Here is a 27,925-nt window from a genome sequence, read left to right as displayed (position 1 = left end):
GTCTGAATAAGCTGGCACCATAGCAAGATATTACAATTGCAGTGATTGGGGGTTTTCCTGAGGCAAATACCTGGTGTGTGTGATAGTGTTGGACCCAAAGAAATGAAAATGGGTTCCTCTGGACATACTATAAAGTGATTTTTTTTCTTGAAAGAAGCAGATCTACGATTAAAATGTGGTATGACTGGACCCCATTCTAGACCTAGGCTGCTACTTCTCTGATAGAGACAAAGGGAGCGCTTGTCAGATTGTAAATTCTTGGATGAGTACGGAAGAGTGTCTGGCACCGACGTTCCTCTACCCGAAGGACTTTTTCAAACTTTAAATGGTTAAGAGCAATTTGATGCTCTAACCCAGGTTTTTGTGGAACCCTAGGGTTCCAATCCTGAGGTTTCTAGGGGTTCCTTGAGCAATGGGCAATGTCTGCCTCTCAGATAAGTTCCCAATGACACCATTGTTCCTTTTAGCTATCTGTAAGGGGGTAATTCTTCCCAATGATAAGAGTAAGGAGCATTCTTTCCACTGATTGTCACACGAATGTGTCATGAGTTGTAGATTTTTAATTTTTAGCAGGGGTTCCCCGAGACCAAAAATGTATTTCCCGGGTTCCTCTGTGTTGGAAAGGTTGTGAAAGGCTGCTCTAACCATTAAATGTTTCAAAAAGTCCTTCAAGGCAGATGCACTTTTGTACTTGGCGCTCCTCTGTACACATTCGAAAATGTACTATGAGAAGATTACCTGGCAGCGAGCTACCTGGCTGAGCCCTGTGTTGTCCATTGCCCATCTCTAATGGGAATACAGCTATTTTTGTATGCAAACTAATTATATACTGTAATGTCAGTGTACATTTTTTGCTGAAAATATGCACCCTTCCAGCCTGGTAGGTTTGGGTAAAAAGATTAGCTGACTGTTGGGGGGAAAAATAAATTGATATTTTATTTTACATACTAAATACCATTCCATTTTTATCATTTTCTTCATCTCTCAGCCAGGTGCGTTTGACCAGGCAATTGAAGATTTAACCAATCAGATCTTATCAAAAGAGAAGGAGACTGTTAGCAGTGCTTGGCTTCTAGCAGAGTGAGTATAACCTTGTAACAATATTTGCAGGTAAGTAGTCTAAAAGGCTACCTATAGCGCTTGCTTTAAAATAGTTACAATAAAAGTGAATATATTAAACTTCATAAAATTAATATATAACAAATATAATGTGTAGAGTAATAAATTAGTAGGTCATATTCCATAAAACATTATTAAATATAAAGTCCAAAATTCAAAAAAGTCCAGTATATATATATACAGTGGGTACGGAAAGACCCCCTTAAATTTTTCACTCTTTGTTATATTGCAGCCATTTGCTAAAATCATTTAAGTTCATTCTTCTTCCTCGTGAATGTACACATAGCACCCCATACTGACAGAAAAACACAGAATTGTTGACATTGTTGCAGATTTATTAAAAAAGAAAAACTGAAATATCACATGGTCCTAAGTATTCAGACCCTTTGCTCAGTATTTAGTAGAAGCCCCCTTTTGATCTAATACAGCCAGGAGTCTTTTTGGGAAAGATGCAACAAGTCTTTCACACCTGGATTTGGGGATCCTCTGCCATTCCTCCTTGCAGATCATCTCCAGTTCTGTCAGGTTGGATGGTAAACGTTGGTGGACAGCCATTTTTAGGTCTCTCCAGAGATGCTCAATTGGGTTTAAGTCAGGGCTCTGGCTGGGCCATTCAAGAACAGTCACGGAGTTGTTGTGAAGCCACTCCTTCGTTATTTTAGCTGTGTGCTTAGGGTCATTGTCTTGTTGGAAGGTAAACCTTCGGCCCAGTCTGAGGTCCAGAGCACTCTGGAGAAGGTTTTTGTCCAGGATATCCCTGTACTTGGCCGCATTCATCTTTCCCTCGATTGCAACCAGTCGTCCTGTCCCTGCAGCTGAAAAACACCCCCACAGCATGATGCTGCCACCACCATGCTTCACTGTTGGGACTGTATTGGACAGGTGATGAGCAGTGCCTGGTTTTCTCCACACATACCGCTTAGAATTAAGGCCAAAAAGTTCTATTTTGGTCTCATCAGATCAGAGAATCTTATTTCTCACCATCTTGGAGTCCTTCAGGTGTTTTTTAGCAAACTCCATGCGGGCTTTCATGTGTCTTACACTGAGGAGAGGCTTCCGTCGGGCCACTCTGCCATAAAGCCCCGACTGGTGGAGGGCTGCAGTGATGGTTGACTTTCTACAACTTTTTTTACTTCTCCTGACTGCATCTCTGGAGCTCAGCCACAGTGATCTTTAGGTTCTTCTTTACCTCTCTCACCAAGGCTCTTCTCCCCCGATAGCTCAGCTTGGCCGGACGGCCAGCTCTAGGAAGGGTTCTGGTCATCCCAAACGTCTTCCATTTGAGGATTATGGAGGCAACTGTGCTCTTAGGAACCTTAAGTGCAGCAGAAATCTTTTTGTAACCTTGGCCAGATCTGTGCCTTGCCACAATTCTGTCTCTGAGCTCTTCAGGCAGTTCCTTTGACCTCATGATTCTCATTTGCTCTGACATGCATTGTGATCTGGAAGGTCTTATATAGACAGGTGTTCGGCTTTCCTAATCAAGTCCAATCAGTATAATCAAACACAGCTGGACTCAAATGAAGGTGTAGAACCATCTCAAGGATGATCAGAAGAAATGGAAAGCACCTGAGTTAAATATATGAGTGTCACAGCAAAGGGTCTGAATACTTAGGACCATGTGATATTTCAGTTTTTCTTTTTTAATAAATCTGCAACAATGTAAACAATTCTGTGTTTTTCTGTCAGTATGGGGTGCTATGTGTACATTCATGAGGAAGAAGAATGAACTTAAATGATTTTAGCAAATGGCTGCAATATAACAAAGAGTGAAAAATTTAAGGTGGTCTGAATACTTTCAGTACCCACTATATATATATATATATATATATATAGTGAATCCTTAGTGCAAATTTCCAAATAAAAATTCCAATAAATGTGCAATATAAAGTGAGTCCTTTGTGCAAACTTCCAAACAAAAGTGCAAGTGCTCAGCGCGATGATTACTCTGTCCACTCAGTAATAATCCTAATATTTGTAATATCACTGTGACAAAGGTAAGATTGAATCTACACATTTTATTTGTTATATATTAATTTTATGAAGTTTAATATATTCACTTTTATTGTAACTATTTTAAAGCAAGCGCTATAGGTAGCCTTTTAGACTACTTACCTGCATACAATTTCTCATATTGTATAGCAGCTGCTACGAATATACACAATTTTAATATATTTATTCACTAAAGTATACTCACAAATATACATATTATTTAATTCACTTATTTATAAACACGTGGCGCGGGGTATATACATCAGTATATTCCTTACATTGTAACAATATTTGCCCATTTTTTTTATTATGTATATTTCAACAGTAAAGTAAAATGCTATTGTAGCAATGTTCATAGTGAGCCCTGGGATTTTTCCACTAGGTTACATCCACACAAAGCGCTCATTTTTTGTTTGTTAGTAAGAATTTATTTGCAGTAAATGGTCTGTCACAGTGAGAGTTCTGTGCCAGCTCTGCATTGGCACTTGAATCGTGTTTTCTATTTGTTTCTAGTTAAACATATCCCCAGTAGGTTGCTGCTGAAGAAACAAAATGACAAAAACATTGAATCACCCTGGATGACACCTTATTTTAGAATAGGCATACGTTTTGTAATTAAAGCACTGAGCAGGTGGCAGGGAACAGCTTGTTGACGGATGCAGTGTACAAGATGCATCTACTGTCTAGGGAAGCATTTTACTTCCCTTAAAGACACATGCACTGCAGAATTTTTAGTAAGGATGTGATGGCTAAATGTTAGTTGCGGAGTTTTCTGCTTAGTAACTTTTTATACATTTTTAAGATGATGGGGTTTAAGTTGTCACTGGAACCTGGTAAAAAAAAGAAAATGTGTACTGCAAGGGTATAAGCAAAGTAGACCATTCCAACAAATATTTAAAGTGTAAATGCAAATAATTTCAGACTTAGTCCTTTTATTTGTAGAAAAGCACTAAATCACATTACATAGCCAGTAATCTTGCCAGTCTCCTTCATTAAGAATCTCTTCCTCTTTCCCTCTGAGCACACTAGGCATGGAAGCAAATCTATACTAGTGTGGTCAGTTTGTGTCTCTTTCCTATACTGGAGCTAAAAGATGCTGTGCCCATTCACGGAATGCCTGTAAAACTGCTTTTTTACTCTGTAAAGCTGACTAAATCCACACTAACAAGGTTGATGGTGGAATCCCCCCTCTGCCCCAAAATTGTATTCTGACAGCGGCACCCACTGTTGGCAGAATACGCTAATAAGTGATTACAGCTGATTGGCTGCAGCCGCTGATCGCAAAAAGCTTTCCAACATGCCCCTTAGACAGAAGCCGATCAAGCAATCGACTTCTGTAGAGCGGGAGTGGCCATACACTGATCAAAATTTGGCTGGCCCTGCTGAACTGGCTGAATTTTGATCACTGTATTGCCAGCTTTAGGCAGACTGCTGCTGATAAGGCCCTGCTCTGCACAGTTTGACATTATCTTGAAAATGTGATGTTGGTGGAGGCTGCCAAGTGCCAATTATTATAAGGAGACCCCCCCCCCCCCCCACTCCTTTGAGGCTGGAGATACAGCCCTGAATTGCAATCATATGACCAAAAAAGCAGGTATTTACAACGTGTGTTTTTAAAATTCCACACACGCTTTTGTTATAAAAGAGATGTAAATACAATGGCCCAAGGGCCTAAGAATACACAAAGGTGCAATGAATTCAATCATCAGTAACATAAGTATGTAGAAACAACAAAGACTGTGACTCCCTCAAGGTGGTTCTGGCCAGCTCAGTAGATTGTTTTAAGAAAGACCTGGATTCTTTCCTAGATACACATAATATAACTGGATACTAATAATTTTAGGTAATGTAATCCAGGTAATATCCGATTTACCTCTCGGGGGATCAGGAAATAATTTTTCTCTTACGTCCTCCGACAGTCGCCGCCTCTTCATATTCGTCACATATGGGGTATTAGACTTTGCTCCGAAGGAGTAGCTAGGCAACAGAATATGTTAACATTAAAGCTTTTAACATATCCCACCCTCAAGGGGTGGTCCCCTCAGTCAATACCCTCCTACTTCCTGCAACCATATCTCAGTTTTAATGTCTAGCTTGTCAGGAGTGGCTGGCTCTCTCTGTGCTGGGGCTTTGTGCCCCAGACTCTTTCTTCTTTTTTGATTTTTTGTTTGAGTTTTCTCTCTACCTTTACTTAGCTGTTCTTTTTGTCAGCTTTAGTTAGTTCTTCGGATGAAGAGGATCATGCGGGCTGGGTCTCGGGCTGATCCCCCTGGTCGCAGGTCGTGGGTCAGTGGCTTCCCAGCCTGCCATCGAGCGTTCAGCCAGGTAACGCTCCTGGCACAGTGAACGACCCATCCCTGTTCGGTGCAGGGATGATTGGTGAGGTGGCTACCTCACTGGACGCTGTGCGGTTTCTTAACCCTCATTCTGTGCGTCTTGTATGCGACTCTCCCTGCCTCATGTGCAGCGGCTTGTTCGCCTGTGCGGGTCCCCCACGCCATTGTGAGGTAAGTGTATCTATGTGGGGACCTGTCTGTCTGGGGGGGTGTCAGTCTGGGACTGGGTAACCTGCCTCTGTTCACACTGTTTGTCTCCCTATCACTCGGCTGCATGCTGTGGGCTGCAAGGGGGGGGGGGAGCTGTGTGACACTGTGTGTGTCAGCCTTGTCAGTGTGAGAAGCTGTGTGCTGTGGGGCATGTTTTTGGGCATGTTTGGGCACTATACAGCGATCGCTGCGGCGATCTGACATGTTTTTTTATAATGACATGTGTGCATTACTGTACTGTGGAGCGGCGCCATTTTGCCTACACTCGCTCCGGCCGCATGTTCTACATGCATGGCGGCCATTTTATTGTAGCCTCCCATAGGCTTTCATAGAGCGCCCTGGCAGCATCACTTCCTCTTCTCCAGGAACACCGATCGAGGCAGCGGCGAGGGTCTCCTCAGGTTATATCCTTCCTACCCATTGCCTGTGTCAGTTTTATTGTCCCTGTGGGGTTCTCATTGTGCTTGTGTGTGGTGCGGTGGGCTGCGCTCGCCGCGCTTGTTAAAGGGGCAGTTAACCCTTTATTATCCGGCATTTGTAATAGGGGCAATGGATTCTCAGGAGGGCAAATTTCCTACCGCCTTGGTGGAAAGCCAGGGGACCGCTGTTTCCCCCCCAGGGGGGGATTTAGCCACTATTGTGGCTGGCCTTGCTGCTCAGGTGCAGATGCTGGTGGCTGCTCAATCTACTAAAAGACCCAGAGTTTCTCTTTCCTCTGATTCTGAGGGTGAAGGTGATGGGGCTGTTATGGCGGGGGACTCCGTGTCGGGGTCCCGCTCCTCCCTGGATCTAGTGGGGTCCGAGGTGGAGGCTGAAGTTGAAGGGGTTGATAATTCTCCCCCTGGCTCGCCTGAAGAGCTTGCAATCATGGATGAATTGATTGCTTCCATAAAACAAACGCTGCGTTTGCAGGATGAAGTGTGTCCCCCCGCTGCCTTGGCGGCTTATGGGACGCAGAGAAAACGCAGGACGCCGCAGGTTTTTCCCTGCAATGATGATTTTCAGCGCGCTGTTAAGGAACAATGGCGCAATCTGCGCAAACCTTTTGCTGTACCAAGTAGGTTCAAGCTGCGTTATCCTTTCTCGCCTTCCACTGATGAAAGGTGGTGTGTACCACCCCCAGTGGATCACGCAATTGCGGTTTTAAACAAATCCACTGCGATTCCTGCAGAGGATTCCCCTGTGTTCCGTGATGCCACGGATAGGAGATTGGAGTCTCTTGCCCGTCATACTTATTCTGTTACGGGTTCTATGCTTAAGGCTCTGTTTGCCTCTCTCATGGCGGCCCAGGCGGTCGCAAGTTGGACGCAGATGCTTAGGCGCGTCCTAGTGGCCGATTCGGCCTCGCCGGCGACCCTGGATATGGTGGATCAAATCCACCAGGGTGTCATGTATCTGTGTGATGCGGACTTGGACCTAGTCCCGTTGGCTGCACGTGTGCACAGTGTGGCGGTGTTGTCTCGCCGCCTGGTTTGGTTGAAATGTTGGTCGGTGGACCAGTCTTCACGTAAGACCTTAGCTAATCTGCCTTATGATGGGTCTCGCCTTTTTGGGGAGTCCTTGGATGTGTTGATTAAGGGGATCACCGGAGGTAAGAGCACTCTCTTGCCCCATTTCCCCAAGGCTAAGGCGGCTTCTGGGAAGAAGCATGCTAATTTTCGGCCCCCTCAGGGGTCCTTTCGTGCCTTTCGGTCGCACTACAAGGGCAAACCGTTCAAAGGTCAAGGCTCTCAGAAGAAGCCCTGGTCTGGAAAACAGAAGTCCGGTCAATCCGGATCCGCAGCCCATAACAGTGCGGCCTGAAGGGGCGCCCTCACCCAGTTTTGGGGTGGCGGGACGCTTGCTCGGTTTTCTTTAGCCCTGGTTGGCCCGCGTGCGGGACAGATGGGTTCAGGAGATCGTTCGATCTGGTTACAAGATCGAGTTTCTCTCTCGGCCGGAGAGCAGATTTTTTCCCTCAAATCTTCAACTGTCTCCAGAGCGTTTACGGGACCTGCACCTGGCGGTGCGGGACCTGCGGGCTCAGGGAGTGGTAGTTCCGGTGCCTCATCGGGACAGATTTCGGGGGTTTTATTCCAATCTGTTCACCGTGCCCAGAAAGGAGGGCAAGGTTCGTCCAATTCTGGACTTGAAGGCTCTGAACCGCTCTGTGCGGGTTTGCAAGTCCCGCATGGAATCCCTGCGGTCGGTGGTGGTTGCCCTGGTTCCGGGGGAATTCATGGCCTCCATCGATTTGAAGGATGCGTATCTTCACATCCCCATTTTCGAGGGTCACCAGAGGTACCTTCGATTTGCCATTGCGGAGGATCACTACCAGTTCGCGGCGTTGCCCTTTGGTCTCGCCTCGGCTCCGCGGGTCTTCACCAAGGTGCTTGCACCGGTTCTGGCATTATTGAGGGCCCAGGGCATTTCTGTCCTGGGGTATCTGGACGACATTCTGGTTCGGTCTGCGACCAGCCAGGGTCTGGAGAAGGACCTGTCTGTCACGATGCAAACTCTGCAGGAGTTTGGTTGGACGATAAATTTTCCAAAGTCGACACTGAGTCCGTCGGTTCGTCTTCCCTACCTGGGAATGATTCTGGACTCGGTGCAGGCGAAGGTCTTCCTGCCGGAAGACAAACTCAGAACTCTTCAGGAGGAAGTCAGGTCCCTCAGGGACATTCCGCACTCGTCTCTGCGGACGTGCATGAGATGTCTGGGATTGATGGTCTCGGCCTTCGAGGCGATTCCCTTCGCCCAGTTTCACACGCGGGGTCTCCAAGCGGAGATCCTGTCCATGTGGGACGGGCGACCTCAATCTCTGGATCTTCAAATCTCGTTGAGTCATCGCACCAGAAGAGACCTTCTGTGGTGGCTCCAGTCCCCGATGGTGTCCGGGGGCAAGTCGTTTCGTCCTATCTCGTGGACGGTAATCACCACGGATGCCAGCCTGTCGGGCTGGGGTGGTGTTCTGGGTGTTCTGTCTGCCCAGGGAACTTGGTCGGAGGGGGAGTCTTCCCTTCCGATCAACATTCTGGAATTGCGTGCGATAAATCTCTGTCTTCATCGCTGGACGGACCGGCTGCAGGGCTGCCCGGTTCGGGTGCAGACGGACAATGCCACATCGGTGGCCTACATCAACCACCAAGGGGGCACCAGAAGTGCCCGAGCGGCTCGAGAAGTGGCCGACATTCTGTCTTGGGCCGAGACTCATGTCCCGGCGATAACGGCGGTTCACATTCCGGGGGTGGAGAACTGGCAGGCGGACTATCTGAGTCGCCAGACCCTGGATCAGGGGGAATGGTCTCTCCACCCGGCTGTCTTCCAGTTGTTGTGCGCGAAGTGGGGTCTTCCAGATGTGGACCTGTTCGCGTCTCGTCTCAACAACAAGGTGAGAAGGTTCGTGGCAAGGACGCGTGACCCTCGGGCAGACGCGTCGGACGCGTTAGTGGCCCCGTGGCATCGGTACAAGCTGATGTACGCGTTTCCACCGATTCAGTTGCTGTCCAGGTTCCTTCGCAGGTTACACTCGGAACGCAGCACGGTGATTCTTGTGGCACCGGACTGGCCTCGCCGGTCCTGGTACGCAGACCTCGTGAATCTGGCGGTCGACGCCCCGTGGCGTCTGCCTCTTCGAGACGATCTCCTGTTTCAAGGACCGATATACCATCCTGCTTTACAGTCGCTGGCTTTGACGGCCTGGCTGTTGAGACCGAGGTCCTGAAGGAGAAGGGTCTCTCCCCAGAGGTCGTTCACACTTTGATCAACGCGAGGAAGTCTTCCTCGGGGAAGGTTTATTTCCGTACTTGGAAGGCCTATTTTGCCTGGTGTGAGTCCAGGGGGTTTTCACCCCGCACGTACTCGGTTTCCCGAGTGCTGTCCTTCCTTCAAACGGGTGTCGATCAGTGTTTGGCGCTGGCTACGATAAAGGGTCAGGTGTCTGCACTGGCCGTTCTGTTTCAACGTCCCGTGGCTTCCAACTCCTTGGTTGGCACTTTTGTTCAGGGAGTGCGGCATCTGGTTCCTCCTAGGAGGGATCCTCTGCCCCCTTGGGACTTGAATCTCGTTCTATCTGTGTTACAACGTGCTCCTTTTGAACAGATCAGGGAGATCTCGTTGTCTATGTTGTCCAAAAAGGTCGCCTTTTTGGTTGCGATCACTTCGGCTCGCAGAGTGTCGGAGCTGGCGGCTTTGTCCTGCAAGTCTCCGTATCTGGTTGTTCATTTGGATAAGGTGGTCTTGCGACCTAATCCTTCTTTTCTTCCGAAGCGAGTTTCGGAATTCCATCTTAATGAGGATATTGTCTTGCCTTCGCTGTGCGCGAAGCCTAAACATCCAAAGGAGGTGAGATTACATTCTTTGGATGTTGTTCGGGCGATAAGGGTTTACCTTAAATCGACTGAGTCTTTTCGAAAGACGGACTCCTTGTTTGTTCTTCCAGAGGGTCCTCGGAAGGGCATGGCGGCGTCGGCCTCTACCATCGCCAAATGGATCAGGCAAACCATTGAACAGGCCTATGCCTTGCAGGGGAAGGTTCCCCCTGTGCCTGTGAAGGCGCACTCTACTAGATCTCTGAGTACGTCTTGGGCCTGTCGTCATGGGGCTTCTGTAGCCCAGGTGTGTAAGGCGGCGACTTGGTCGACCGTGCACACTTTCACAAAATTCTACAAAGTAGATGTTCAGGCATCGGCGGATGCTTCCTTTGGCCGCAAGGTTCTTAGTGCGGCAATTCCCTAGGGTCCCTTGTTGGGGACCTCTGGCTGTTGGGATAAGTTTTTTATCCCCTGGTTATTTGTCTTTTCCTGGGTTGTTGCTCCTGTTGAGCATTTATTTTTCCTGTAGCCCAGCTGGTTTCCTTCCTTGGGTAAGGTTCCTTTCTTTGATGCGGAGACTGCGTTGCCTTTCGGCGCGGATGCGTTTCCCACCCCTCATGTTTGCACTGCTTTGGGACGTCCCCATATGTGACGAATATGAAGAGGCGGCGACTGTCGGAGGACGTAAGAGAAAACGGAATTTTTGTAAAATCTTACCTGTAAAATTCCTTTCTCTGAGTCCTCCGACAGTCGCCGCCCCCGCCCCTCTTTTGGGGTTTGGTTGTATACTCTACTGCTATTCCACTGAAACTGAGATATGGTTGCAGGAAGTAGGAGGGTATTGACTGAGGGGACCACCCCTTGAGGGTGGGATATGTTAAAAGCTTTAATGTTAACATATTCTGTTGCCTAGCTACTCCTTCGGAGCAAAGTCTAATACCCCATATGTGACGAATATGAAGAGGCGGCGACTGTCGGAGGACTCAGAGAAAGGAATTTTACAGGTAAGATTTTACAAAAATTCAGTTTTTCCCCTGCTGGAGCAAATTGAATCACGCTTATTGGGGTTTTTTTTCCTTCCTCTGGATCAACTGTGGGTATGGGATTGTGTATGTAGGGTTGCATTTTTTTCCTTCTATTAGTTGAGCTTGATGGATGTGTGTCTTTTTTTTTTTTTTTTAACCAGACTAAATATGTAACTATGTGACTAGAGCAAGTACCTTATCTCTGTGGTCAACATTTCAAAACTCGTCAAGAAAACAACACCAAGTAATATTCGTAGAAAGTGCGTATTGAGCTGTAGTCTTGGAACAAAAGAGTGGGCAGAAAAAGCCCCAGAAACTTTAGTAACTGTAGCTGACAAAGGGAGGAAGACCAAACATACATAGCATCTGTAGTGGGTGCGCAGGTCTAGAAGAATGACAGACAAGCTGGCAGCCTTCGTTGGGATAATTAGCTTAAAGTGGACTTACCACCAAAAGTGGAACTTCCGCTCATCTGCTTCCTCCCCCCCCCCCCCCCCCCTCCGGTGCCACATTTGGCACCTTTTTAGTGGGGAAGGGGGAAAGGGTACCTATTTTTGACAGGTACCCCCCCCCCCCACTCCCGGGAATCAGCGTCCCCAGCTGCCTAGCCAATTAGAATGTGCATGCGCAGTAGGGAACCGGCTGTGACGCCAAAAGGCTTTATTGCTGGTTTCCTTTAGAACGAATGACGATGGAAGTACACGACAGCCGATCTGAAAATCGACTGAGGTGCTGACATTGCAGGCTTCTAGAACAAGTAAGTGTCTAGGAGGAAAAGGGGGGGGGGGAGGAGGGGATATGTTTTTTTTTTAATTTTATTTATTTTTTAATTATTTTATTAAAATGCCTATTATGTTTTTGGCACACCTGACTTACTAGCAAAGGCCACGGTTGCCATATTGGAATTGACTTGTCATTCTTCTGTTCCTGGTCATTGAAAGGCTAGAAGTAAAAAGCAAGCAGTAGTAATCATAGATTAAAGAAAAAAACCTTACTTTAAGAATATTAAGAAAGCTGTCTTTTTTTTTTTTTTTTTTTTTTTTTTAAGCAAGATAATGTTTTAAAATGAGGAACTCTAGACATTACTGTTTTTTAACAGTTGTATCTCCATTTTGGTGCAAAAATATTTAGCTAACCCCTTCCAAAGCAGACCATACATGCAGATTTCCAATATCCTTCAAGGAAAAATCAATGGAGCTGAGCAGAAAAATGTCTGCCAAACAACTGAATCCAGTCTGATGAATGTCTCTACCAATTACCAACAGAGAGTATTTTTTAAAATGTTTCAGTCGTTATTAGGCAGGGGCCATTCATGCTTTTTTTTTTTTTTTTTTAAAGATATATTTATTAAATTTTCCAAGCAAAAAAAAAAAACCCAAAACACACTTGTACAAAACTCCACAAAAAAAAAAAAAAAATGTAATTAAATAATTAAGCACAATGTCTCATGTTATCACTAACATAGATATTGCAAGAAGGACTCATAGGTGGACGTTTCATACTCCATAGCAAAGTTTACAATATTCATAACCATATAAGGGCAACATTAAAGTTTTGGATCTAGAGATGTTAAAATAAAGGGGTTAGAAATCCATCTACCCTAGATTTTATGAAACACATTTTTTTTTTTTTTTTTCCGAAGTTCAAAAATGTGTTTGTATAGGGGAAGGGAATAGCTCACTAGTAGGCCAATGTAAGTAGGATCGATCCTTTCCAGGACAATAGAAGAATTTTCCTAACATAAAAGTATACTATGCGGAGCAATCTTTTGACATAAGGAGAAAGTGTCAGGTCCCCAAAAACCCTAAAGAGACAATTTTTGAGATGCAAAATATTCAGCAAACCCAATGTAGAGGAGATAAAGGAGCCTATATCTTCCCCCAAATCTCTGAATTATCAGGCAGGACCAGAAGCAGTGGAGGAAGTCGGCAACCTAACCACAACCTCTAAAGCATTCTGCTGTGTTGCTCAAGCCCATCCTCTGTAGTCAAACAGGAGTAAAGTGTAAATAATATAAAATGTTTAACTGCATAAATCTATCCTTGGACGAGATAACTGAGTTTTTATAGGTGTCACTGAATTCAGTCCAATCTGCATCTGTCAGTGGCATATCCAGGGAGGCCCATTTCACCCGTGCAGCTATGAATCTAGGATTGTAGTCTGTTACAAGGGTAGAGTAATGGGCAGAGAGGAGTTTAGTAGGTTTTGGCCGTTTTAACAACTTTTGTAAGGGTGACACTTGGATGGGATTATCCAGGGATCCAAATTGGGCACGTATTTTGTGGTGAAGCTGGTAATAGTAAAATAAAATATAGAAAGATCGAAAAGCATCCAATATCTCATGTGAGGCAGTGCTAATTTGCCCTGTGGGTAAATGAATTCGGGGAATAGAAATGGGGTTGGCTTCAGGCCTAGCTATGTAAGCAAGCAGACTGCCAGCTTTCTTACCATGTTCAAAAGTTTTTTGGGTAAAATAAAGCATTTTCTTTTTAGTTATATCAAATAACCGGAGTTTATACTCTCTCCTTTTTTACAACCATGTTTCTCGTGTGCTGGAGTCAGGGTTGACAACATAATCTGCTTATGCTTGTAACATAGCGGTTTCCAATTCCTCAGTATGTATTTGAGCATTTTTCCATAGAGCACCAGTGACCAACATAAAAGTACCTCAAAGGGTGGACTTAAATTTCTTCCACTTCATAGAGGGCTTAACAGTATTTAGGTTTGAATTTCAATAGTCTGCAATACCTTGTTCACATTCGCCCTGTACCACCTCATCCTCCAACTACTCTGGGTTCAAATGCCATAAAATGGGGCTTGAATGCGGAAGGAGGAGGAGGCCCAAAGAGAGAGGCACATGGTCAGAGATACCCCTAGGTAAGTATGATACATCAAAGATAAAAGAGAGTGCAGCAGCTGAGGCAAAGGCCAAATCTAGAGACATGCTGTGAAAGGAATCAGTGTGACATGAATACTGTCACATATTCAGGTGCTTTCCCCGCCAAGCCTCAGTGAGATCATACACCTGCACCCACTTAGTAAATGTTTGATATAATTTACCACTACCCCCCAAGCAGTCCATATTAGGGTTGAGTACTGCACTGAAGTCCCCAACATAAAGTAGGGGCCAAAGGGCTGGGAGAGGATCATAAGGGACATTTTCATAAGCAAATCTGGTGAAAAAGGAGGAGGAACATAAACATGAACTAGTGTAAATATGTCAGAGGCAACTTGTAAGGTTAGTATAATAAACTGCCCATCCTAATCGGACTTTACTTGTATAATATTAGCTGAAAGAGGCTTAGCTAGCAGGATAGAGACCCCTCAAGAATGGGAAGTATGGGTAGCATGGAATAACTTTGCAATCCAATGCGTTTATTGATGAGACAATATGGGGCTTCTACTTTTTAAGAAAGGAGAACACCAAGGAGCGGTCCCTCTAGTGGCAAAGACATATTAAACCATTGGACTTCTAAAAACAGACAGGATAACCACATAAAAAGGAGCATTTCAGTTTATAGAACCAGAAATACATGTTGGTGGGAGCTTGGGAGACAAAAGGGAAGAAGAAAAAAAAAATGAAAGAAAAAAATAAATTTATTTGCAAACTGAAGCAAAAATGAAAACCAGAAAATCCTCAAAAACCTGTCCCATCCCACCCCACCCCACTCTTCCATTCCTATCATAGTGCGCTTTAGTCCCATGTAACAACTTAAAAAAAATGTCACAAATGTGCTGTGGCCGAGCCACAAACTGGTTAGGGGGATCTACTGAAACCAAGGAGGCTCATCCTACTAATCATATATTCTTCTAAAAGAATGGTTATGGTTCCGACTTGGTTATATAGATGTGCAGATCACCATCCCCATGCCAGGATGAGCCATTCGTAGGATTCCAAACTGAACATCGAGGAGATCCCCTTCTAACAACGCTAAGGCAGTAGAAAAGGGCCCCTGAGTAGCTGGAAAATGCACCTTGCAGAAAGGAAGTAAGGTAAACATTTAAAACAGGGAGGTCTGGATTCAAAGTCATCCTATATGCAGAGAGAGAAAGGAGATCATAAAACAGCAACTCATATACTGTAACTGTAGGAAAGATTAAGGTGTAGGAGGACTGAAGGGCAATGATAGAAAAAACAGGCAGAAAAGTCATGCAGAGCCGATTAGCTGTTATATCTGTATCTGGGGCATAGGTCCAAAATGATCACACAACCAGGCCATGATATCCTTCAAAATGGTGTAGAAGGGAGCTTTACCATTGTGACTACCATGCCATTTAGCTGGGAAAAGCATAGCATACTGTAGATCCTGGATTCTCAGTCAGTCCTTCACTGACGTGAAAGAGGCCATTGGCGCTGGACTTCCACAGAGAAATCAGGACAAATAGAAACAGTATTGCCATTATAGCAAAGTACCCCCTTTTCTCTGGTTAGACGGAGGATAGTCACCTTGTCTTGAAAGTTGAGGATCTGCGCAATTAAGGAATGTGGAGGTGCGCCTGAAGGAGATGGGTGTTGGGGGAGTATAGGTAAACACCCCTTAATAACAAAAGTGGGGGACAATGCTTCAGCCCCAAACAATTACTGCATCCAGGAGAAAAAGAAACTCTCCTGGTGAGACCCTTCTAAGTGCTCAGGGAAACCCACGAAATGAAGGTTGTTCCATCGGAAACATTTTCAGGTCATCCAATTTAGCTTTAAGGGCCATCATTTCATTTTGATGCTGTTTGTACCATAGCAGATAATGAATGCAGCGTGTCCTAATAAGCAAATACGTTCCTCAGCTGCTGTTCTGTGAAAAACTCCAACTTGCCAAATTCTCCAACGACGTTATTTCCAGTGACTGTACACATGAAATAATTAGAGATTTTGACCAGTTGGTATTTTCACACTACACCGGCAGCCTTTACACTCTGATAGATGCTATAATTAGTGCAGATTGTTAGTCCGCCCGCTAGTTGTCGCCACCTTGGAGGCGGCCATGTTTTTGGTTACTAACGGGCGGACTAACAATCTGCACTAATTATAGCATGTAAGTTGGAGTTTTCACTAAGTTGGGGTTTTCGGCAGAACACCACCCCTGTCATTTCACTTAAGCCCCGTACACACGATCAGATTATCGAACGATCTGTCGTCCGTTTTTTGTGGCATGCTAGTCTGATGTGGAAAGTGAAGACGTTATGTTCATACGAATTTTCCCATACCACAGAATTCTACTTCAGAAGTGATGTCATGTGCTGGATTGTTTTGTATGTGTTCTTTCGTCTCTGAGCATGCCTAGTCTTAAAAAAAAAATTCCGTCAAAATCTGTACTAATGAGACGAAAATTGGACGTTGTTTTGATGGACGACAAAAATTATATAGCCTGCACATCAGGATTTTGTCAGCCGAAAAGTCAGAGTCGGCTGTCGAAAGCACCATACTAACAATCTGAAAATCGACAGATCGGTCGTCGGACGAATTTTCCCTACAGATTTTCTTATCGTGTGTACGGGCCTTAAGACTCTGATCATCTTGTTTCAATAAAGAGAAATCAACGTGCACGGTCTCAATCTGTGTAGTGAGTGTAGCCTTGCAATCCGGTGTTGCTTGCATTATCTGGGACAGTGTGGGTTCTGCAGTCTGTTGGTCAGAGCCCCCTTCAATATCTGTGGCAGGGGGAGATCCCAGAGAAGAGGAGGGGACAGCATGTGTAGCTGAGGCACATGAAGTGAGCTCAATCACCATTACAGAGGTGTCCTGCTGCTGGGAGAGAATGCCGCAGCAAGCCAGGAGACCGAGCAGAGGAGCCGCCTGTGATAGCAAACCAGCCTATCGGCTGCTGATGGAGCCATGGTCAGCCTGATCTATACCATGGCTATCACACAGGAGGGTGCCCTCAGCTGGGGGTAGATCACTGAGCTGTTCAGGCAAAGAAATAATGCAGAATGGCTTGTAGGATCAAAGAGGAGAGCCAGAGCTGCTGACTTAAGCTGCTGCTCGGTCCACCATCAAGCCATTCATACTTGATATTTCACTTTCTCCCCATTCAGACCTTACCAGCTGTAAAAGGTAGAACACAGGAGCTAATATTCTGACATGTTAAAGTTGTTCCAGTAACAAAGAGGAACTCCAAGAGAAATTCAAAAGCTCAGAGTATCAGTTTGTAGTGTTAACACTTACCCATCTGAATAGGTAGTCTGAAATTCACTTTAGTTGGATACCTCACTGCTTCCAGCCTGAGTAGACTTGGAGAGAGCAGTAGGACACTGATGAGGACATTCTTTAACCCTGCAAGAAAGATCCTAGTGTTGGATTCAGTGCAGATTGCACAATGAAATAGTCTAACTAGCAGGCAGACTAATATAGTATCCAATTTAAAAGACCGCTATCATGTTCGTAAATTTGCAATATTTAAAATACTTTCTTCTTTTAAAATACATTTTCTTTAATACATAGTTGTCCGTATGCTAGTAAATTGATGAAGCTGGAAGGCTCTCCTTCCTTTTTAATACATCATTGGTTGATGATATGACTTATTTTCCTTATGATAGCTTGTATATCTAAACCAATGTTTCTCAACTCCAGTCCTCAGGGTACACTAACAGGCCAGGTTTGCAAGAAAACTGAAATACATCACAGGTGTTATCATTTGCTGCTCAGTGATTACAGTATTCTAGTCGGCATCTCCCCAAGGTAATACTTAAAATCTTGCCTGTTAGGGCCAAGGCCAACCCCTGAAAACCAAACCCACATCATAATCTCCGCTCTACCAAATGATTTGGACCAGTGCACAAAGCAAGTCCTGACCTCAACACGATAGAACACCTTTGGGTTGATTTAGAGCAGAGACTGTGAGTCAGGCCTTCTCGTCCAACCTCAGTGCCTGACCTCACAAATGCAGTTCTGGAAGAATGGTCAAACATTCCCATAGACACATTCCTAAACCTTGTGGACAGCCATCCCAGAAGAGTTGAAGCTGTTATAACTGCAAAGGGTGGGCCAACTCAATATTGAACCCTACGGACTAAGACTAGGATGTCATTAAAGTTAATCTGCGTGTAAAGGCAGGCGTCCCAATAATTTTGGTAATATAGTGTTTGTGAATATGTATGTATGTATATGTATATGTGTATATATATATATATATATATATATATATATATATATATATATATATATATATATATGCACAGTAAAACCTTGGATTGCGAGCATAATTCGTTCCGGAAGCATGCTTGTAATCCAAAGCACTCTTATATCAAAGCGAATTTCCCCATAAGAAATAATGGAAACTCAGATGATTCGTTCCACAACCATTTATTCATAAATCCTTCAATTTATAGTCCATATAAAAAGATTATAGCATTGCGATAGGTTGTGTAACCATAAAATGTCCATCCACAAATAGCCGCTTTCACAAGGGGATTGGAAGCAAAATCCAGCAGGAGCTACAGGGTAGCAATATGGTTCCATTTAATGAAGGTACAACATTTAGCAACTCACATGGTTGATGAATAAAACAGGCACATCTAAGTATGCAGGCATCTGGGGTAAAGCTGTCCACATAGACTATCTTCTGCACCGCCGGCTGCCAGTCTGTAATCCTGACCGGGAAGACCACCCTGCAGTAAAGCGATCTGAAAGCGAGGGGCAGCATGGAAGGGATGACGGGGCGGAGGATGGTCCTATGTGGACAGCTTTAGCCTGGATGCCTGCATCCTTAGATCTGCCTGTTCCAATCATTAACCATGTGAATTGCTAAATGTTGTACCTTCATTAAATGTAACCATATTGCTACACTTGGAGGCGCCTCTCTTCTCTTTTATACTCAGCTGTGACTTGAGGCTACTTGTATATCAAGACATCGCTTGTATATCAAGTCAAAATTTATTTGAAATTTTTGCTTGTCTTGCAAAGCGCTCTTAAACCAAGTTACTCTCAAACCAAGGTTTTACTGTATGTATGTGTGTGTGTGTCTGATCCTACAGCCCTAGCTGCTATATGTGACACCTCTATAGTGCAGCAAATGACACTCATGGATAAAGACCTATACTAAAACTGGAGCACACAAAATGTAGTGCACCTGTGCTTAGTAACCAATCAGCTTCTAGATTTCAGGCTCTGTTCACATCAGTGGGACTTCATAATTTTGAGTGCAACTTTGGAGTCCAACTTTCATGTGACTTGACACTCTCTGGCACTTACGTTTCAAGAAAGCCCCATCAGACTAGTGCTGGAACCTTTTCAACGTCACTGTGACTTTAAGTTGCATAGATTGGAACGGGTGCTGTTGAAATCAATTGGCTTTGACTTGTCATGCAACTTTATATGTACAAAGTCGTATGACAAGTCACACTAGTGTGAATGGGGCCTTATTGCCTAAGCTTAACTAAACAAGCTGAAGTTAAATCTTTCCCATAGTGCCCTTTAAACATGAACTTTCAGTACAGAGAACCTGTCACACAGACCAATATGAATGTATAACTCGGCATATGTGTCATTGTGCTGAAGCCAACAGCTTCTTTCCTGCGTGAACATCTCAGCATATTCAGAAATGTAAAAAGTACACACTGCATCTATTACTGTTCTTATTAGATGGTTCTTTTGTGGTCAGCAGTGTCATAACATACATTTCTGTTACTTTCACAGAATAAAATTGTGTTCTAGCAAAAGCCGCATGGTACGTTCAGATCTCTGTGCACTCAATACTCAAACTTTGTGTGGGTTTCTACATTTTCATGCCTAGTTGAAAACCTGCTTGCATCCTATTTTTTTTCTCTTATTTTCACTTTCTCTGGGGCTGTCAGAATCTTTCTAAATGAAGACAGCTATTCACAGAAACTTGTGAGGTTTTACAGTTTTGTTCATAATCCAGATGGGAGATATTTTTTTAACAAGGTTTCAAATTGAATAATCACCATAACGTCAAACTAAAATGTTGGCAAGAAATTTACTTTTACTGTGTTGGCATTGATTGACTATATGCTGCCACCTTGAGAGCAAGCACTAGAATGCACATGCAAAATGTGTATTAATAAATGTAGAACACAGGCCTCATCTATACATAAAATAGCATAAATAAAAGTGGAGTTCATGCACACTGCAATTAGCCATGTGCGTTTTTGTTCTATTTTTTTTTTTTTTAACCATTGCTAGATAATGACATTTGGACCCTGATTGGTTGCTGTCTGCAAATCAAAAACATTCCTTTTGAAGACAGCATTGTGAAAAGACCAGTCAACTACAAATCATGCAAATGACTGATTCTTGCAGATTTGTGAAAAATTTAGTTGCATTCTCGAAAGTGAGCAAAACCTGATTTAGGGCTGAGTAAATAGACTTTTATTATCCCTAATCCCCAAATATTACCCTAACTTTGGGCTGTGTAAATAATGGTTGTTTAGGAAACTATATATGATTCAAAGTATTTTCATTATCATAAATTCCTTTGAAACACGCATGAGGAAGATTGGTGCACTCGAAATCTAGGACAGCTGTGCATGATAGCCAATCAGCTCTAAGTTCAGCTTGTACAATTAATCGTTAACACTGAGGGCGGGTTTGAAATTGTGCGAGTTCAACTGAACTTGCACGATTTCAAACCTGCATGTCAGTGCGAGTTTTGAGGCGATTTGACAGACTCTGTGCGGGTTTCTGCATAGATGTCTATTAAAATCGCCCCCAAAGTCGCCAAAAATAGTGCAGAAACTACTTTTGGGAATCGGTGCGGCGCCGCAAAGTCGGAGTGGCACTGAGTGGGACAGTGCTGTTGCTGGCAATAGGATCCGAAATGGCATGCAGTTTAACATGTCAAATTGTATGTCAAATTGGCCTGATGGGAATGGGGGCAAAAACCTGGAAGCTGATACTACCATGTATAGCTGCACCAGATTTTGCACTCTCTAGTTTTAGTAAATTTCCCCCACAGTTTCAGAGTCCTTTTTAAGGGTTTCCATGAGCCTGGGTTCACATATGTGCCACTACGGATTCCAGCCTAGGGTCCGGTGCGTTTCTTTTCACCAATTCAGGTCCGAAATTTTGCCTGAATTTGCACCTGAACCGGACCCAAAAACACGCTGGACCCTTTTGGAATTTGCACCACAGCCACCCGGGACATGTGTGAAACATGTCGGGCTGACTGTAGCCCAAATCCTGGACACGATACCCCATTGTTGGTCGCCCACCCCTGTCGGTATACAGGAATCCTCTGTTGGAGGATCTAGGTTCACAATAGTTTTTGGACATATGTGTCCAACATTGAGGACGTCGGTCCATACTGGAACAAATGTTTTGAGATTAATTTTGTCTTATTGTAATTGTTTTTAATTAAATTGTGATAAACGGCATATTTTAGATAAATTCAGCCATTTGTGAGGTTGTGTTGTGCCACTAATGCCTAATATTGTAATGTACATCACTTTGTAGTAAATGGATATGTAATTCTGAATCTCTTAAGCTCTATAAAAACACTTTACACATCGGTTATAGGTTTGTTCTTGAACCCCTTAACCCCACCTCCAGGCATCCCTTTAGGTCAGCTTTAATACCCAGGAGGCGGCGATGCTTCTGTATCATGTGAACATTGTGATTGGCTTGACTGACAGCTCAGTCAGAGTGTTATCAAATACATTTTCAGGCTCACGCTGCAGTGTGTTCGGTGGCTGGACCTTAAATCACAGTTTTTATGCCCCTGCATATTTGCATTACACGGTCGAAAAGAGTTTAACTACTTTTTGCTATAGGCTGAATGGGATGTTCGTCAACCTGAGTGGACATCAGTTGACGTCCTACCGGAATGCGCCTCATGCGTGGCCCTGGGGCTGCGCTGTGGCATGATCTGACAGCCGATGACAAATCAGTGCACTGGCCCACTGCCAGTACCATGTGATCATTGTGACTAATCACAGCAGATCACATAACAATTGTAAACAATAGATGGCTTTCGTTCATTCCATCCATTGTTTACAATTGTGTTGCTAGCTGTGATTGGTCACAGTGATCACATGGTACAGACTGGGCCAATCACAGCCCACCTGTACCATGTGATTATCTGTGACCCAATCACAGCTAATCACAACAAAACTCTGAATGAATCAGTTTCATTCAGTAAAAAGTGTTGCCCATACCAGTGTAATTCACTGGTATATACAATCCTAATGTGTGTGTTTTAAAAAAAAAAAAAAAAAAATCCTGATCACTTCCCCACAGTAGCACAATGTTACTAAAGAAACTTTGTATTGCTCTGGTCAGTGTGTCAAGAAACAAATTTCCAAAATGGGTCATATAGGGGATATTTGTACTGTTCTGGAGTTTTTTGGCCTCAAGAAATAAGATGGGGTGTCAGTACATCAGTATTGATCGATTTTCAGATAAATATAGCATAGTTTGTGGACTCTAACTTTCCTACAGACTAAAAAATATACACTGATTTGGGTTATTTTCACCAAAAAATGTAGCATAATACATTTTGGCCTAAATTTACGAAGAAATATTATTTATTTGCAAAATTTTATAACAGAAATTAGGACAAACCTGTTAGTTTATTTTTTAATTTTCAGTCTTTTTTTGTTTATTTAGCAAAAAAAGAAAAAAACTCAGTGCTGATTAAATACCACCCTAAGAAAGCTCTATTTGTATGAAAAAAATGATACAATTTAATTTGGGTATAGTGTTGCATGAACGCACAATTGTCATTTACAGTGTGACAATGCTGAAAGCTGAAAATTGGCCTGGGCAGGAAGGGGGTTAAAGTGCGCAGTATTGAAGTGGTTAAAGGAAACTTTGGCTTATTACATTTGTGTGAAGGACTTGGACTACTCTGGTGTGGGAATGTTATTAGCCTCCATGTCTGTATACTTCCACCTTCCTATTCAGTGCACTTTGCTTCCCATCATCCAATCCGCTCTGTGTGCCTTGGTGTCAGATTTTGTAATTTTGGCCTGTTACACAGACAAGGGTAGCTAAAATACACTCAAATATTGCAAGGTGTGGAGTTGAATGGTGACTGGAGATGATTCTTAACCACTTGCCGACTGCCGCGCGACTATTTACGTTGGCAGTCAGCCCCTCACAGGCAAAGCGATGTAGGGCTACGTCGCTAGCCTGTAAGGGTTTTGGGAGCGAGCGCGCGCTGCCGAATGCGCGCTCCCACTCGGTCACTGACCCCCCCCGAGCGTGTGCCTGGCGGACCCGATGTCCGCCGGGCACTCACGATCGTCCGTGACAGCGTGAGAAAGGCAGGCGGCTAGTGTAAACAAAGCCGCCTGTCAGTCTCCCCTGTGTAAGAATGGTGATCAAACGGTTCTACTATGTAGGACCGTTGATCACTGTTCTTACACATCAAGCCACAGCCAATCACAGTTAGAAACACGCCCCTAGGGACACACTTAACCCCTCCCTCTCAAAAAAAGTTAACCCCTTCACTGCCAGTGTCATTTTTACAGTAACAGTGCATATGTATAGCACTGATTACTGTAGTAATGTCACTGGTAACCCCAAAAGTGTCAAAAATGTCAGTCAAGGGTCCGATCTGTCCGCCCCAATGTCGCAGTCCCGCAAAATAAATCGCAGATCGCCGCCATTACGCGTTTAAAAAGAAAAAAACAACAAAAATGACAAGAATCTTTCCCTTTGTTAGTAAACGCAATAACTTTTGCGCAAACAAATCAAAATACGCTTTTTGCGATTTTTTTTTTTTTTTTTTAACCAAACATATGGTAAAAAAAAAAATTGGCCTAAAATGTTAAAAATTTTGATTTTTACATTTTTTTTTATTTTGGGGAATTTCATATAAAAAATTTTTAAAAATATTGTTATTTTTGCAAAATTGTCGCTCTTTTTTTGTTTATAGCGTATGATCAAAAAATCGCACAGGTGATCAAATACCACCAAAAGAAAGCTCTGTTTGTGGGAAAAAAAGGACGCCAAATTTGTTTAGGTACAGCGTCGCACGACCGCTCAATTGTCCGTTAAAGTCACGCAGTGCCGAATCGCAAAATAGGCCCTGGTCAGGAAGGGGGTAAAATCTTCCGGGGCTTAAGTGGTTAAGACTTACTTGCACCCCTGTATGCTTTTTGTACTGACAGTATATGTAAATGCATGTGTTATATGTATTGATATGTTTAAATGTGACTTTTTTTTTTTTTTTTCTTCTTTTCATTGCAGAGTAGATCATTGGAACAATGAGAAAGAACGAGTTGTACTAATAACAGAAAATACTCTTTTTATCTGCAAGTATGACTTCATCATGCTATGCTGCCAAGAGATTCACAAAGTTCCTCTTAACTACATAGATCGGATATGTAGTGGCGCTTTCATCTTTCCAGACAGTTCCTTAGACAAGTAAGGATATATTTCTTTTCCTATACATTTGAAATGTAAAGCCCAATTCCAGCCACGTTTTTATAACTTTGGGATAGCATTAGGGAGATTCTTCCTTCACCTTCTGTCTCTGTGATGCCTGTGCAATAAATGGGGTGGGGGGTGGGGGGGGTCATTGGAACAGGAACTTACAGAAAGAAATAATTAACAGACATTCTAACCCTTCCACGCTGTATTTTGTTTCTCCATGCAGAGATTTCTCATAATTTCCTTACGCGATAGTAAGTGATGGGAGATCTTCCCAATAGGGACACAGATAGCAATACAAACCTGACAGAAGCTCCTACCCTTCCCTGCACTTTTTAGAATGGAAAAAAAAACAGGGTTTCCTATGCACTCTACCATCTTTGCACTCTTGAGATTCAAACTTTCAGGCAAATTTTAATCTAATGAATAGCTTAAAGGATAAGTTCACCTTTCTTAACATTACACCCATATTCAGGGTGTAAGATGTTATGAACGGATGGGCCCCCGCACCTGCCCGATCCTCACTGTGACAGCTAGTGGGGTTCTTCTCCCTCAGCGCTAGCTGTCACAATTAAAAAAAAAAAAAAAAAGCGTCCAAGCAGGGCTGTCAATTGTAAGCTGTGTGCTGGAGGTCCCTCCCCTGTCACTATTTTTCTCCAGTCGTCTGTCCAGGACAGCACAGGAGATATAGGCTCCACCTCCGGAGACAGGAAACACAAAGGTTTAGGTGAATAAAGGGACGGACACCCACCATCTTCCCCAGTCTTTTGTGTCTCTTCCCCGCAGAAGGAGACAGGTGTGGAGCTCAGCGCCGGTAACTGTATCAGTGGAGGGCGCCCCCCCCCCCCCCCCGGGGCCAGCGAGGCCGTGACCGGCGCTTCTCCTCCTGGAGCCCAGGGGGGGCTAGGCCTGCTGCCCGCAGTGGCAGGGAATCCTCCTCGCCAGTCCGGAGCCTCCGGCTTCCGGGTGTAGGGCAGTGGGCAGATGCGCAGGCCTTGAATTCCGGCCTTTGGAGCGCAGGAGGAGGGCGGGGCTTCTGGTGCATCACTTCCGGTTCCGGCTCTCACAACGGTGATGACGCCGGAACTATGGCGGTTTATTTAAATCGCCTACTGCTTTGGATGACTGCTGAGGCTTCCCTGTTTCCAAACGCAGCGGCGCGATGCTACAGAAGGAAGAGGCACTTCTCATGGAGACAGCAGGACTAAGCGGTGGTAGTGCCACCCCAGCTCAGGTAGGTGGTCACAGGGTTGGGCTAACCTACAAGATTGGGGGAGGGGGAGAGAGTCTGAAGGGGCTCCTCAGAATGCTGTAGATCTTGCTCATTTTTTATGTCTCTCTCCCCCTCAAAAGCTGGGTCTGGGCTAAAGAGTTTAGGAACTCAGGCATAGCTTCTCTGGCCTTTTTCTGTGTTGGGGTCTGACCTTTTTTTCGCCTCATCTCATGTTTCAGGCTCAGCCCTAAGAATCTGACAAACCGGCGGGGAGGAAGAGATGCCTAGCCTTTACCATTAAATTTAAGGAGGGCTGGAGCACTCTGTAAACCTTGCATAGACAAATTGGTCTATAAAGAATCAACAGGGGCATGTAAGGACTTAATCGCAGGAGTTCAGAAGGAAATGAAGGCGATTAAATCCATGTTGTCTAACATTGAAGCCCCCAAACAGCCAGCAGAAGCACCCCTGGTTTCAGCCCCAGAGGAGGGTAGAGAAACGGAGCAAGAGGACTCAGATTGCCTTGAGGAGCTTAGCGAGGCAGCTTCTTCCAGGGAGGTCCTTGAGCTAGGGACAAAATCTCCTAGGTATAAACTGTCACTAGAAGAGGTTAATGCGTTGCTAGGGGTGATTTATGAGACCTTGGAGATTGAGGAACAGGTCTCTTTGTCCCTACATGACAAGATGTACCAAACCCTAAAAGAAACCCAATCTAGGGTTTTTCCGGTGCATAGCACATTATCAGACTCCATTAAAAAGGAGTGGATTGAACACGAAAAGAAGCTATTTTTCCCAAAAAGCTTAAAAAGGAGGTTCCCCTTTGACAAGGATCCCTCTTGCATTTGGAACAAGGTTCCAAAATTGTATGCAGCCTTCTTACAATGCGCCAAATCAACAGACCTTGCTTTTGAGGACATGGGTGTCCTTAAAGAGCCCATGGACAAAAGAATAGAGATTCTTCTTAAAAGATCATGGGAGGCGGTTATGGCTAACTTAAAGCCAGCTATGGCCACAACAGTGGTGGCCCAGGATTTAGAGGTCTGGTTGGACCAACTTAAGGCCCATTCAGAGGAAGGGACTTCCCGAAATGAGATTTTGGACTCCCTGCCTATGCTGCCCAAAGCAGCCGGTTATATGGCAGACGCTTCGGCAGAATCCGTTAAGCTGCCAGCCAGAACAGCAGCCCTGGTGAATTCTTCTCGCCAGGCCTTGTGGTTAAAGTCTTGGTCAGGGAACTCAAAAACAAAACTATGCAGCATTCCCTTTGAGAGGACCTTCTGTTTGGGCCAGACCTGGAGAAGGTCTTGGAACGAACAGCAGATAGGAAGAAAGCCTTCCCGTCAAAAGTCAAAAAAGCTCCGGAAAGGAATTTTTTTTCGTCCCTAAAGACCACAAGGGTAGGCCTCTAAGATGCCAACCATCAAAAAACAGCGGGGGACAGGGAAACAAAAAAGGGGTATCCTTTTTTCTTCTCCTAAAAATAAACCCCAGTAACGGGGTCCCGGGGGGAGGAAGGTTGGGTCAATTCCTCCCACAGTGGGAAAAGGTGACCTAAAACGGATTCATACGGAGGATCATCAGGGAGGGATATCAAATCCATTTCAGGGGCATTCCGCCCACAAGAACATTCCTGACCTCCCCTACCAGGGATCCCCAAAAAGTGTCGGCACTACTGTCGCAAATTGGCAAACGAATGGACCAGAGGGTCCTTGTTCCAGTGCCCCTAAAAGAAACTAATTTGGGTTTCTGTTCGCACGTCCTTGTAGTAAAAAATCAGTTAGGGAAGTTTCGGCTTATCCTCAACTTAAAGCCTGTGAACAGATGGGTGACCTACAGGAGGTTCCGGATGGAAACCATCTTTACAGTGAAGGCGATGCTCCCCCCCCAAATTGCTTTATGGCTTCCCTGGATCTAAGGGACGCATATTTGCATATCCCGATTCACAAGGAATCTCAAAGTCTTTTGAGAATAGCGATAAGGTGGGGGAGTGCAGTTCGCCATCTACAGTTCAGCGCTCTACCGTTCGGGCTGTCCTCTTCTCCCAGAATTTTTACCAAGGTTCTGGCGGAAACACTGGCTCCCTTGAGACTAAAGGGGATCTCAGTCATCCCTTATCTGGATGACCTTTTATTTTTTGCACACTCCTTTCTCAGTTGCAGGAAGATTTAAGGGTAGCCGCTCTCTTCTTAGAGATCCTGGGTTGGTTAATCAACCAGGAAAAATCGAACCTGATCCCAGCACAAGAGTTGAACAAAAGATATTCCTCACTACGGAAAAGGTGAAAGTGACAGTGGTCGCCTTACAAAACAACCAACCATTGTCCATCAGGACGGCCATGTCAGGCCTAGGGTTCCTGGCGGCAACAATCCCAGCCGTTCCTTGGGCAAGGGCCCACTTCTGGTGTCTCCAAG

At 44.5% G+C, this 27,925-nt stretch overlaps 1 protein-coding gene across 1 annotated transcript in view; it reads left to right on the top strand.

The window, feature by feature from the left end:
• TPRG1 (tumor protein p63 regulated 1) overlaps positions 1-27,925 on the top strand; it is a 192,184-nt gene that overhangs the window by 62,191 nt on the left and 102,068 nt on the right. The window contains exons 3-4 of the mRNA XM_082249330.1: positions 989-1,080; positions 24,119-24,295. Of these exons, the coding sequence (XP_082105456.1) occupies positions 989-1,080; positions 24,119-24,295 (269 nt within the window). The remainder of the gene's footprint in view (positions 1-988; positions 1,081-24,118; positions 24,296-27,925) is intronic.

The sequence above is a fragment of the Pelophylax lessonae genome (assembly GCF_965119305.1).
Source record: "Pelophylax lessonae genome assembly, chromosome: 3".
In the NCBI taxonomy this organism is placed as follows: Eukaryota; Metazoa; Chordata; class Amphibia; order Anura; family Ranidae; genus Pelophylax; species Pelophylax lessonae.
The sequence above is the reverse complement of the archived record's forward strand: the minus strand, read 5'-3'. Positions and strand labels throughout refer to the sequence as shown.